The sequence below is a fragment of the Babylonia areolata genome, chromosome 1 (assembly GCF_041734735.1).
Source record: "Babylonia areolata isolate BAREFJ2019XMU chromosome 1, ASM4173473v1, whole genome shotgun sequence".
Classification (NCBI taxonomy): Eukaryota; Metazoa; Mollusca; class Gastropoda; order Neogastropoda; family Buccinidae; genus Babylonia; species Babylonia areolata.
The window spans coordinates 65910415-65924456 of record NC_134876.1 but is presented as its reverse complement, the minus strand read 5'-3'; the positions used below and the strand labels follow the sequence as shown (position 1 = coordinate 65924456).

Genomic DNA, 14042 nt, shown 5'->3' with positions numbered 1-14042 from the left:
ATACTTCTGTGTGAACTTCCGACTGCTGTCCCTGGGAACAGTGCATCACTACATTGCAGTGCCCCCATACTTTTCTTTTCATTTTCCCTGTCTGCAAGTTTGTTTTACCACCAAAATCAGAAAATGGATTTTACAACTAAAGAGATGGTGAAACTTATTCGGATCCATTTTCACATGACTGAAATGTTTATATATTATTCTTTTATATTGATTGGTGGAAATTTACATCAGTAAGAATTGTGCCTGTTAACTTGTTCACTGCCTATATGATGGTTTAATCCATCATACTATAGTATTGCCTATGGCCATAAGAACATCAGAGGAATGACAAAGAGAGGAAGTGGAGGGAGGAGGCAAAGAAGGATGAAGAAGTGGAGGAGTTAGGGACTGCGGTGACAACACACGTTGTGGAATTGTTCCCAAATGTTTGTAGTCTTGATATTTTATTGTATTTTCCCTCAGGACCTAAGCGTGTTGCGTTACGCTGCTGGTCAGGCATCTGTTTAGCAGATGTGGTGTAGCAACTAGCATACATGGATTTCCTTTAGAAACTGAACTGAACTGTAGTCTTGATAGGTTTGATTATTTTTGTAGTCACATCTTGGATACAAGGACTTAGTTTGGTAGGTTTTCTTTGTTTGGATGCTTGTTTTGTTGTTTTTTGTTGAAAAATTCACAGTGATACAGCAATGTTTTGTCTATTTAGAAATATAAAATTACATAACTAAAATATAATTATTTCTTCAGCCATATCAGAACCACAATCTATGCATCCCATGATTTCAAAAGTGGTTTCAGTAGAAAACTCCGTCAGTTTCTTTTCAGAAAAACACATGATTTGTGTTCTTTTGACAAAAGAATGTAGCCTATACTGGTGTTCATATGAATACAATTCACTTAGAAATCTCACATACAGGAAAGTGACACTCTCTACCCTAAAAACACACATGAAACAAAAAGTAGCTAAAAAACTGATATTCATGATAAAAACAAAACCAATTATACAAGTTTTAAAACATGCCATTTGTTTATGCAGGAGCGATGCTTGCATTGACTGGGTTGCTGTACTGTATCAAAACGTACCAGACACGCAAAAAGGCTGCTGTGGAGCAGTTCATCAGTAAAAGAACATATGACAGGTAAGACAGGTGGAAATTGCCCTTCAGAAATTCTGAGAACATGAATAGGAACTTTGCTTTTCAACATTCGCAGACATGTAAACACACAGATGCATCATTATAGTCCCTTTTTTTCTTTTTTCTTTTAAAGGGGTTTTCATAGAATATTGTTATTTTGTATGTATGTGTGTGAGAGAGTGTGTGCTCATGCTCGCGCATCCGTGTACCTGGGCTTGAGCAGCTAATGTAACTTATTTGTAACCATTTGAGTGGATGGGGGTTGGGGTGGGGATTGGGGGTGGGGGGGGCGGGGAGGAAACGAAGGGAGACAACACAGAGATTGAAGATGATAACAATTCAGCATAGTCAGCATCTGTTGAAGCAATTACCAGGTAAATGACCATGTCCATTTCATGTGTGCTATAGATAAGCAACAGCAGTGTATTGTGAAGGGCTGGATACTAAATTGCATATGATTTTGAAGTTGTTTCCCTTTGTTCCTCTCCAACAGTGACTACTTTTTTGTTAAAAATTTTTTTTTTTTAAATGCTTTTCCCTCTTTCTCTTTGTCACATTTATTTTCTGGTTAACATTTATTATTTGCAGGTTTGTGTTTTCTCTGTAGTGTATGTACCTGTGTGTGTTCTAATACTAAATTTTGCATATGATTTTGAAGTTGTTTCCCTTTGTTCCTCCAATAGTGACAAAGCTTTTTTTTTTCTTGTGTTTGTGAACGAAAACTAAATCATTGCATATGATTTTGAAGTTGTTTTCCTTTGTTCCTCATGTAGTGGCTGTACTTGTTTTGTTTGTTGTTGAATGTTTTTCCCTCTTTCTCTTGTTCTCACTTATTTTCTGATGAACTTTTATTATTTGTTGGTTCGTGTGTTCTGTGTCAGTGTGTGTGAACTAATAGAAATTTGGAAACCCACTGTGCCCCTTCACCCTCTCTCCCTCCCATTTCTGACTAGCCAGAAATGTTTTCATAAGAAAAAAAAATTAACCTGTTTATTCATGCAGACGTCCAAAAAAATTCATTGGTCTCTTCTCCCCCTTCTCTTTCTTTCTCCACTCTCCTTCTCCTTCTTTCTCCTTCTCTCTCCTCCTCTCTCCTCTCTGCACCCCAAACCCCCTTCCCTTGTTGAAAGTGACTTGAAATACGATGGTTACACATCTTTATTCACATGACTGGAAATCAGCTGTGTATTCACAACCTTGTCATTCACACTGCCCAAACTGAAGTACATACAGGCGAGTATTTAAACACTTTGGCTTTATTTATCATGCAGTTAAAAAATATATGTTACAAAATAACGTTTACTTTAAGAAACACAGTTTCAGGATAAGAAACACTACTGTGAATTAATCATTATGTATTGTTAAATGGTGGGTTCAGTTCTAAAAAACACAGCATTCTAGCATGCTGTTTGAGAAATCCGTTCTAACATAACATGTGCATTAGGAAACATTATTCCAGAATAAGAAACCCTGCCACAAATTGATGATTATAAATTCTGTTGAAGGTGACATATGTTTGTGTTCACAGGTTTGATGATGATGAGGAAGGTGGCAGAATGGTTAAGATGCTTAGCTGCTGATAAGAGTCCATGAGGGTGCTCTCGCCCTTTCTCTCAGTTTTGACTTGAAAATCAAGCTGAGCATCTAGTCTTTCAGATGAGATGATAAACTGAGGTCCCGTGTGCAGCACCTACATGGTGCCTTGAAAAAGAACCCATGGCAACACAAGTGTTGTCATTTGGCAAAATTATATAAAAAGTAATCCACTCTGATAGGTACACAAATAAATAAGCATGTACCTAAGGCCTGACAAGCGCATAGGGTTATGTTACTGTCAAGCATCTGCCTGGCAGATGTGGTATAACGCATATGGATTTGTTTGAATGCAGTGACGCCTCGTGGAGAAAGTGAAACTGAAACCGATGGTTATGATGATGTGTGTTTTCGTATTGACAGGTTTGACGAGGATGTTCAAGAGGACCTCGAGGACAGCATTGTCAACCCTACTGCCAACATTTCAGCCATGAGCGTTGCTGACCAGATTGAGGTTCTGGAAGTATGATGCTTCCTACAGCCTCAGCAGTTTGTTGTTGTTACTGATGTTTGTTGTTGGTGTTTTCTTCTCTTTTTTTCTTCTTTTTTTTTTAAATTGCTGTCTGCACGACTGTTTCATTTCATCTCACCATTCTGCCTTTTTCCAAGGTTTCTTTATGGGAATTTTTTTTGGTGGGTGTGGGGGGTGGGGGATTTCAAATTTGTTTGTTCATGAAACATGTTTTATTATGCAACCTTTTGATTGTTACAACTTGCAGAGCGGCCTTAATTATACATTGAAAATGCCTTGGCACTGAAGAGCTTTGTGTATGGTTTGGTCATGTAGCTGAAAGTGTGACTGGTGTGTCTCGTTAATGGCAATCCAAGAATGATAGAAATTGTCTACTGAAAGGCGCATTAGAACTTTGATCATCAGTGATTTGGGTAAACTTTAAATCTTTGGGAAATTATGTATTAAGAGTGTTACTTGTTGACTTTTCCCTTGGCTCCCGCAAATAGTTTGGTTTAACTCAACTTTTCCGTAAATGAGAACCCTATTTTTTTCTTTTAAATGGACAGTATGATTCATTTACAGTTTTTGATTTGGAATTTTGAAGTCAATCATAAATGGAAGTTTGGAGAGGATGGAGATGGTTATACACTTCCATTACAGTCACCCGTTTCACTGTCACTTCTTCAGTCCATAATATTTCTTACTCTTCATTCAGTGAGGTTGTGCTTATGCATTTGTGTGTGCCTGCATATTTGCGTGCACTTGAGATAGCCAGTTACCATGTTAAGAGTTGGTTTTGACTCGTTTACTGAATCTCAAAACTTTTTTTTTTATAACTTCTTTAAGGCTTCCATTTTGTATGAACAACTGGAATTTCTATGAGCTTTGGGAGAGTCAGTGCTTGCTTTGAAAGATGAAAGAGTTTGTACGTTTTCACTCACATAGATCTTTTAGTCCATGTGAATCATACTTTCTTGTCCATTTATTTGAACTTCCAATGTCAGAAATGATAGCGCATGATAGAGCAATGCAGATGGATAGACAACTGAAAGGTACCACATTGTTTCTTCATTTGAAAAGATTTGTTTTCTGTCTTATTTAGTACGTGATTTTGTTTTCCTGCTGTCATATTTTTTTTTATTATATACTCATGAGTGGACATGAAACAGTAAGTCCTTTTTCATAAATATCATGAATTTTCATGATATTACAGAATCTCAGAATATACTTTTCATCCATAGATATTAAAAAAAAAAAAAAAAAAAAGGATTTTTTCCCCAAGAGAAGTAATGATTTCGGAATCAACCAGTTAAAACAATCAGATGATTTCTTTCATTTCCTTTCTTTTTCCTTTCCTGATGGCTGAGGTTTAAAGTTGTATGTTTTCATGGGGTAATTGTAATGGGTATTTTATATTTTATGTGACTTCGTTGTTAAAGGTATGTGACAAAAATATTTGTCGATCATCATGGGTATATTTATATTTTATATGAGTTCATTGTTAAAGGCATGTAACCAAAATATTTGTCGATTATCTTGTTTTGGGTTCACATTTCTCATAGACTTGAAAGAATCTATAAGTTGTCAGGCTGACTGAATTGTGGGATTTTGCTCTGCTGCTCTTCAACATTTTCTGGTTTTGGTCCCACGTGGTATCACACGTGTCAGGTATTAGATCTGTGTGTCAGACCATAGAATGGCCCAAGAGTTCAACAAGATCAAAGATGTCAGTAGTGCACTAGTCATTTGCTGTCTGGTGTCACTGGAACGAGAGGACCAGCTCTGTGTGGAACGGTCTGAGTGCATTGATGGTTTGTAGTGTGCCTTCTGTATCATGACACATTATATACAGTTACCCGTTTGCCTTCGATATCTTGAAACATTGTGCGCTGTTATCTGTTCCTCTATGGCTTATGAGAGTCAACAGAGTGCTTCTATGTATGCATCTGTGTACACATAGAAATTGATATGCAATGTTGTTCAGAAGACAATCTTTAAGGTTGAGACTGAGTTTTGTTGGTCAATGAATGCAGGAGTTATGAGTGTGGGTGTGTGGGCTTGTGTTCATGATTTTGGTGATCTTTGGGCATACTCTTAAGTGTTGAACATTGCTGAAACATTTATGGAATTGAGTGTGACTGTGAGATGGTGGTAATGTGTGCAGGACCTTAACGTAGATATGGGGAGGGACAGGCATTTACAGTGGACTTGTTCATGTGCCTCTTTTTGTTCTTTGTTTATTGTTGTTGTTGATCCAAGTTTAGATTCACCAAACGACGCTTGGTGGGAAGCCTTTTTACATCTGTTGTGCAGTTTGCTAGAGAAAGAAGAAAAAACAAAATGGCAGAAAGAAAGAAAAGACAGACACGAAGAAAGAAATGGAAGAAAATACGGATGATAAAGAAAGAAGCCGAATGAGGAAAGAATAATCCCATGTTACAATGCGTCTCCAGCTTGTCAACACTGTAACAGAGAGAACCTTAAACAGTGATTGACACATTCACAGGTGATGTAACTTTGATGGAGACAGACCGTGGATAACAGCGAAGTTAAGTGTCCTTCTGCCCTTAATATATATGCTCTGTAGAACTTTGTATAGGTACATGAATAGGAGAATAAATACGTGAGTCAGAGGACAAGAAGCTATTGATGGTGACCAAAAGGCTTAGTACATAGAGGGTTGTGTACCTTTGTTTATGGGAAAGACTGACAAAGAATCAGGGAACAATAGAAATATACTTGTGACAACCAGAAGGCCTAGAACATAGAGAGTTGTGTACATTTGCCCATTTGAAAAGAATGACTGTAACTGTACTTGGTTGTTTTTTGTTGTTGGTTTTTTTTTGGTTTCATGATTCTGACATTTAGATTTCATTTCACCTCAGACATACCAAGACTACACTGTATTTATCAGGACTTGGTTGTCCAGGTGCCTCGGTACTGTGCCTAACATATTGTGCATGATGAGAGGAAAGCTGAAAAAACATCAAAAAACAACAGCTGGAACTGGTGAGGGAATTGCCCATATTCTTATTGGAAGGGCTGGTAGTGGCACAGTTTGCTTGTCTTGGACTACACAACGTACTGAACTCTTCTTCAGCAGAAGTCGATGTTGACATATTCTAGTTCATGTGAATTTTAACAGAGAAATAGCAGGGAGATAGTACAGAAGAAATTGCTTGCGTTACTTGCTCTAATCTGCTGAGCTTCAGGGTAACGTGAAAAATATGTAACTGCGAATAGTTCATGTTGAAAATATTTTAAAAGATCCAAAGAGAATACTGAACATTTTTTCCAGCACTGACAAGACATTTTGATCTCGTTCGATATTTCACAGTATTAGATGAACAGATCTGAGAGAAAACATTGGAGATTAGTTTCCAGACACTTATTAGCTGTTGTCAGTAAGCTGTGCATACCATCTGAAAGATTGACATAAATTGCTCACTTTTTTTAACAATCTTTTGTTTGAGTCCAGTAAAAAAAACAACAAAAAAACAAACAAACAGTGTCATGATTACGCAGAAGAAAAAACAGAACACTGGTAGCGAGTATAACCTTTACGGAGATACGCTAAATGATGAACACTTTTTCTTTGATAACATTTTTCAGAAAGTGCAGAAGCAATGCTGATAATGAATGATGGTATGAACTTAATTTGCTTATGAAACTTGATGTAAAGGCTCTTGATTTGTATATGTAAATGTTTGCAAGTCAAATATATGCTCATGAATCAGATTTCAACTTCATGGAAGTCCATCTCTACCGATGAATACAGTTAGTTCAAGCCAGTTTTGTATATTTTCTGAAATTCCCTATCTAGATTATTTATATTTTATTCTGTTGCTTAAAAAAAGAAAGAAATATATGAATGTATTTAAAATATTTGGTGAAATTTACTGAATTGTCTCTTGATTTGCTAAGAATTCACTATTCCTTTCTGTCCCATTTCTCTTGTCCCATTTCTCTGATATGCAATGGTGGTTTGATCAGTGAACAGGCAGGGAAACCATTGGTGCCTTTAAAAGTTACAGAATCTTTTGGAGTTTTTTATGAAACACTAATATTGAACTTTGAAATAGATTGGGGGGGGGGGGGTTGTTTTGTTTGTTTTTTCCCCTCAAAATATGAATAATCTTTATCGGTTCACCAGTTGTGAGGTTGCCTGTTTTGTATATGCCAATAAAACCTTGTCCCTTACTCCCCTCTTTTTCCCTCAACAGTATCACATTAATGACCTTTAATATTGATGCTTTGAAAGAATTCATGTGATAACATTTTTATTTCAACTTAATGGAAAGAACATACCGGTATTGTTGCTTGTTCTTGGATTCAATTTCTACAGATCTGATATTCAGAGTAAGTTTGGGTTAACGGCTAATGTTGATGTCTGCTTGTTAAACTTTTTATACACCAGAGTGTCTTTGCAGCTGCTGTACTGATCTGTTTGACTTTTTACCCAGACTGCAAGAAAGTGCTGAGATTGTGTGAAACAAGCTGAGATCATGAGTTTTGCTGCTTTGTAGAGTTGCAGGTGTTTTTTGTTTTTTGTGTGCACTACGTGTGTGCTTTCTTGCTTTGACTCCTGTATGAAAGAAGATAAATGTAAAATTATGGTGACTGTTATTTCTGATGGGTTGATGCCGTATGCATCATTTCCAAAATGCAGATTTATCATTTCATGCATATTTAATGGTTTTCCTCAGTTCTTTTTCCCAGAGTATATTATCCAGTTATTTAGTATTGCAGTGCCTGTTTGATGGGGGGATTATGGCATTTTATGTTTCACAGAATTTGGATTCGGTTTTTTCTCACCTAATCTTTTACTTCAAGATTATTTGGAATATCATCTGCATGCAGAGAAATAGATCTGCATGCGGAGAAAATCTGCTTCCCATCTTAAGATAGCTTGCATATATGACAGAATCTGGTGATCAGAAAACCATTGTTTACTCAGCCTTTGGTTCTTCACTCTGTCACTCGAGATGTGTGTGTGAGAGAAGGAACAGTAGTTGGCAGGCTTTCTGTACTCTCACAGGACCTTTGTCAGGCTTCAATGTTCTCTGAATAGTATTCATGGAGTGTGCGTTCAGATCTCCAAGTGTATCAGCTGACAGTTAGGGTGTTTGGTCACTTGTGACCACCCTGCAGCGACTTGCAGTACTGTGAGATCGGCTAAAACTTGCGCATTACTCACTTTCTAATCTCTGCCAAAGTATTACATCGTTTTTGTGTATGATTATCTATTTATTCTTGTTTACTTTTGTGTCAGCCCTTCCTCCATTATCTGTAAATAATACACTGAGAAGAATGAATTTGATCAGCATCACTAGAGTGGAGAATGGAACATTTTGTTTATATTATTATTTTGGTATGTATGTGTATCTGTTACCTGTATCTGCTGTAAATTTTCTGCCTTTTCTTTTTCTTTCTTTTTTTTTTCTTTTTCTTGAAAATATTCCAGAGTTTGAAAGAAAGAAAAACTTCCCTGAAACATTACCTCAGTTTTAAAAAAACATGTCCATCAGATGTCAGAAAGTGTCTGTCCATTAGGAATCATCAGAAAATAACAATTTTCCAGCAAGTAAAAACATTCTCAGCTGTTGACAGATGAATGTGTAAAGAGAAAATGATCAATAAGTGGTTTTGTCTTGTGGCGCTGGTCAGGGATTGCAGTAAAGGCGGTTAAGGGGCTGACATTATAACTTATTTAGCTTTTTGTGGGTTTTTTTTCTTTTTTTTTTATATCTGTTTTTTTGTTTGTAATACATCTGTGAAACATCATTTACAGACGATTTGAAGATCAGTCTGCAGGAAAACAGTGCAATCTGCTAATTCAGTATTTTATATGACTCTTTACTGATTAGCTTCATTTATAAGGTGACAGTGGGTATTGGATTCTGCGGCAAATTTGAAAGCAAGATCCAACGAGGAAAAATAATTCACCAGTTTTCACAGAGAAAGTGAGCAGATGTTGTGAAAGGAAATGACATCGTTATTTTGTAGAAGATACTATGAGAGGGTGAAACAAAATCTGAAGAATACTTTTCCATGTAATCATCTTCACTTCAGATCCTCAACAAGAAAGACACAGCGTTGGAGAAAGAGAGAGTGTTGGATTGTAACCAAAGAAAGCCGTCTTATTTCATCCTTTCAGGTCGTATCAGGTTTGCTATCACTGGGTTCCAGCAAAAAAGTAATTAACCCTTTCACCGCCAAGCTCGCATTTATGCACAGGCATGATAAAGGACCCATGTCACTGAAAGGTGACCATTCATTGGTCTGTTATCCATGAACCTACTGCTCTTAATGTTCGGTGGTAGGATAGGCTATATTTTCTGTACATCGCAGGGGGAATCCCCAGCTATTCTTAGCTGCTGTCTTTTCTGTGTTTATACCACAAGGGAATTTTGTAATTTAAAATGACTGGTGGTGAAAGGGTTAACGTTCCCAGCTTGTGCAGGAAACAGCTCTGAGAAGACTGTCTTCTTTCTTTTTGTTATTAAAAAGCCTGCATGACACACGACAAATGGCCCATCACTTGCTGTGTTTGCAATCACTCGAACGCCATGCAGAACCAAGTGGGACACTGGGCATCAGATGGATTCGTTCCATTGTGTTGTTTGGCTCCTCTTCCAGTTTACATGATGGGAGAGGTGGCACCTGACACACCTGACAAAGAAGTGAGTGTCCATGGGTCCAAGTCCCATGCAGGGACTGGGAATTCCACTCCTCCCTCTACTTCACCGTGAGTGGTGGTTTGAGTGCTTGTCATTCAGATGAGAAAAAAACCCCAAAGACACAGCAACAAAAGGATTGTATCTCTGGCAAAATTTTGTTTGATAATCCATTTTTTTTTTTATACTAAACTGAAACTGAGATAAAACACATGCAAACAGGAAAAAGATAGGGTCAGTATGGGTAATTGTGAACAGCGTGTAATTGCGAACGATTCATATACCGCCCCACTTCGAAGCGTTCTTAATGGTTGCATTTCACAATTTAACGTCTGCTTTGACCTTTTTCTAATACCTTGATGAATATCCGTTTCCAAGAACCAGTCAAACATCAGCTATTTCTGGCTGTTTCTGCACTCTTCTCTTCACGCACCACTGCTGACCAAAGTTATAAATGTGCTCTCAAAATCCTAAAATCAAGGGAAGCAAGTTGTATGACTTCTTCAAAATAGTTGATTTGATCAGATATGTTGAATATGCATTACCAGTGCTGGGAGAATTTAAGAAAGCATATTGGTGACAGATCAGAATGTCAGTGACAGGAATGTGCAAAATAGTGTCATTTGCAATTAGACTATAGGATATTTTTTACATAAGTCTATTTGCGAATGATGCTGCACAGTCGCTGAGCACTCCAAAAAGGGTGTTTTTGTGGGATGTGTGTAAAAGTTTTAAATGTCTTTGTGTGTGTTTGTGTGCATGTGATCAAAACCAACAATACAACAGTCTGGTGTGATGTTCCAATAATATGTCTAATGAGTTAAAAGACCTGCTTCTGTTTTAATTGTCTACATGTACCCAAAGCCATTGTTTGCAAATAGACTTGCCCGTTTGCATTTACCCTCGGGCACCCCTGCTATTTCAAATGTTGACAAAATGTTGAAATAGACGAACAGGCAAACTTTTCCTGGTACAGCCAGTAGGAGAAAGCCTTCAAAAACAAAAGAACTACGTTTGACTATCGTACATATTATACAGTACACACGTTGAGCTGGTCGCTTCGACTGGATTGTTCACAAATAGGCACACCTACCTTATATGTAGGTGGTGCTGCACTGTGCTGTCACACTCTCCACAGGGAGATCAGCCTGAATTTCATACACAGAAAAAATATGTAATACAGCATAACACAGTACACTTCTATCAGGCAATAATTTTTGTCCATATTGTAATAACGGCTTGTCCATTTTTATCCTTCGTTTGAGGTGGTTGAAAAGACAGAAAACAAAGTTCATGGCTGGTGACCATTTTTGCAATGTACAATACAGGAAATGATTGTTAACTTTCTTTTATGTTAGGCACAGAGCAAGGAAAACATTTTCCACTTTTTTCTCTTGGATATATATGAGAATTGAATATACATTATGAAGTATGCGTTATTGGAACATGAGAAATAGACCATCATGCCAAAATGAAGCATCCAGGGAGCACATTTGTATTGAGGTTTGTGTTTTATAGATCACATCATGGCATATATCATGTGCAATTTAAACAAATGTAAACCTTATTCAAAAACTTTTTTTTTTAAGGTGCATCATACCAATTTGTTATCTTGCTGTTGGATGAATAGAAGGGAAAGGTATTTTTTTTGTTTTGTTTTTTTGTGAAAAATGATTGTAAAAAAAATCATATATTGGTGACATGTTGAAAAACCGGATACTTTTTGTTTTTCCAGAAAAAGTCATGACGATGTTCTGTTTTTCTTGTGTTCTGTTTGTGTTGTGAGTGTGTTTTTGGGTTGGGGCTGGATATATATACCTCTGTGTGTGTGTGTGTGTGTACAACTTAACAGCATTTCTGTGACTGACAGTAATGCAGTTTGGACCAGTGGATACACAAATGTGTGTTAAAAAAAGAAAAAAGAAAAAAAAGTTGTCATGTTTAACATTGGTTCATCATAGTCAAGCAGACAGTATCAATAGCTGTTGCTTAATTTTCTACATTTACCTACTGATGAAATACGATCAGCAAACATACCACTCGATTTCTCAAAGAAAATAACAGCTCTAGGAGGTTTTTCCCCTTTGCTTTCAAGGACAATTATGAACCAGTTCCACAGTGCATGTGCTTAATTTGCTATTCAAATGTTCATGGCAAATTCACGAACCAAAAATGTTGCATCATAAGAAATGTACTGTTTATACTGAGGTATTTAAACACACAAACTGGAATCCATTAATATGGCTATTTAGACAAAACCGTGATTTCTAAGTTATTTCGCTGTGCTAAATGTAGGTTTCTTTCAGTCATTGATTTGTTCAATGTGTACATTTGAATGCTTGAGGTGGTGTTGGTTAAACTGTTGGCTCATATTTTTTGTGTTAGTGTTCAAATTCTGATGACAATTTCTTTTTCTTTTCTTCCTTTCCCTCTCTGTCTCTTATTTGGATCCATTGAAATGAAGAGTGAAAATTGAAGACACCAGAGAAGAAATGAGAATATTCTCAGCATATTTTTTATACACCATTTTATACAATGTTATCTGCTGTACAAGACATTCATTGATCTTTGTTATACATTTATATTCTGGAATTTTTTTTTTTTTTTTTTTTTTTAATATACAGGCAGTAATTAGTCAAATACAGTTTGGAAGTGATTGCATAGCCAGTTAAAAAATAAAATAAAAACATGTTTGGTTTCACAGTTGACGTAGCACAGTAACTTTTTCTTGCAGAGGTCTTTCTTTCATACATTTCAATGTTTATTTACTTTGCTTGCTAATAAAATGTGCACGGATGACAATTTTGCAGAGTTTAGGTAATTCTGATCTCCATGAAAGTCTCTCGTTTTGTTTTTTTTGTTGTTGGTATATTTGATCGAGTGTGCTTCAACTGAACATTAAATGCATGTATTAACACAAGTTTTAAGTGTGCATTTGTTGCTAATGTAAGAAGTATTGACGACACCATTATGTTTTACAGTTTATATAGTGTATCTGTGTTGTGAAAATCTTGCGCTAGTAGCATATTTGTTTGTTTTCTTGTTTCCATTCTAGTTTATTCCCTTGTTTCCCACTTTCATCCTTCTGTTGTCTGCTTTAAAATTTCTCCTCAACAATTCTTCTTGATGTTGATATATTTCAGTTTAATATTCCAGGTGTTTTTGGTTTTTTTCTTTTTTCATCCAACACAGGATGAGGGTTACTGGTAGCATGCACCCAGTTTTTATTTTTTATTTTATTTATTTATTTTTTTTAGTATGATTGTATTTATTTTTAATTTTCTTTTTGTCCAAATTGCGTATGTGCCAGAAGTATATTGAACTGTATATTGTTGAAGCCTGTAGATTTTTTTATGTGAAGTTTTTTTGTTTTTTTGTTTGTTTTTTTCAGGGAGAAGAATTTTTGCTTGACAGAGATGTTTGAAGTGGCGTAGTCAGTGTGGAGCCTTTCAGTGCTGTATTGTTTGGGATCTTTTGACAAGCTTTATGTGCCTTCCTGGGTGGTCATGTCACACGCCAAATCTGACATGCACAAAATGCATGTCAGTGTGTAGATACTTGTGTGTACATTTCACTTTGCTGCCATCAAAAGTCTGGGAACTGTATGCTCTCTACCTTTCTGCTTATGAATGTGTCTGATTATGCTGACATGAAAATATTGAATACTCTGAGAAACCCAATTTCCTGTGCATTCTTCCTCGAGATCTGAACATATTCTAGAGTTGCTGGTTTGTGCATGCTGATTTTTTTTTTCTTTTTGAAATTTTTATTTTGTTTTATGTTTGTTGAGGGAGAGAACTATCAGTTTAAGATTTGCATTCATGCTGGCTTGATGCTTTGAAAAAGAAAGTGATTTACTATATCATTTTTAAGATTGCTTGAATTATGACTGTTTTGTTTCTAGTATATGCTCTTGTATGGGTGTGTATTTTGAGAAATGCTGAAAGAAGGAAAAAAAGCTCTTATTTCAGAACTGATTTGCCTTATCTGTTTGTTTGCATGGATTGTCTATCAGTCAGATACTACACTTTTCGGATTGTCTGTTCCCTCAGTATTCAACAAAAGCAGTATGTGTGTGTGTGTGTTTCTATTTTAAAAGGAGAGGAGAAGGAAGTATGAGGATATAACAACTCTTTGCGTTGTCATCATTGTCAGAGACGCGAGTGAAGACCTGGTATATGT

At 36.4% G+C, this 14042-nt stretch overlaps 1 protein-coding gene across 1 annotated transcript in view; it reads left to right on the top strand.

Moving 5' to 3' along the window:
* The window catches only part of LOC143285817 (transmembrane protein 72-like), a 37242-nt gene extending 23415 nt beyond the window's left edge, over positions 1–13827 (top strand). The window contains exons 5-6 of the mRNA XM_076593250.1: positions 1037–1139; positions 3093–13827. Coding sequence (XP_076449365.1) covers positions 1037–1139; positions 3093–3198 — 209 coding nt within the window. The 3' untranslated portion in view covers positions 3199–13827. The remainder of the gene's footprint in view (positions 1–1036; positions 1140–3092) is intronic.
* Positions 13828–14042: the final 215 nt, after the last annotated feature.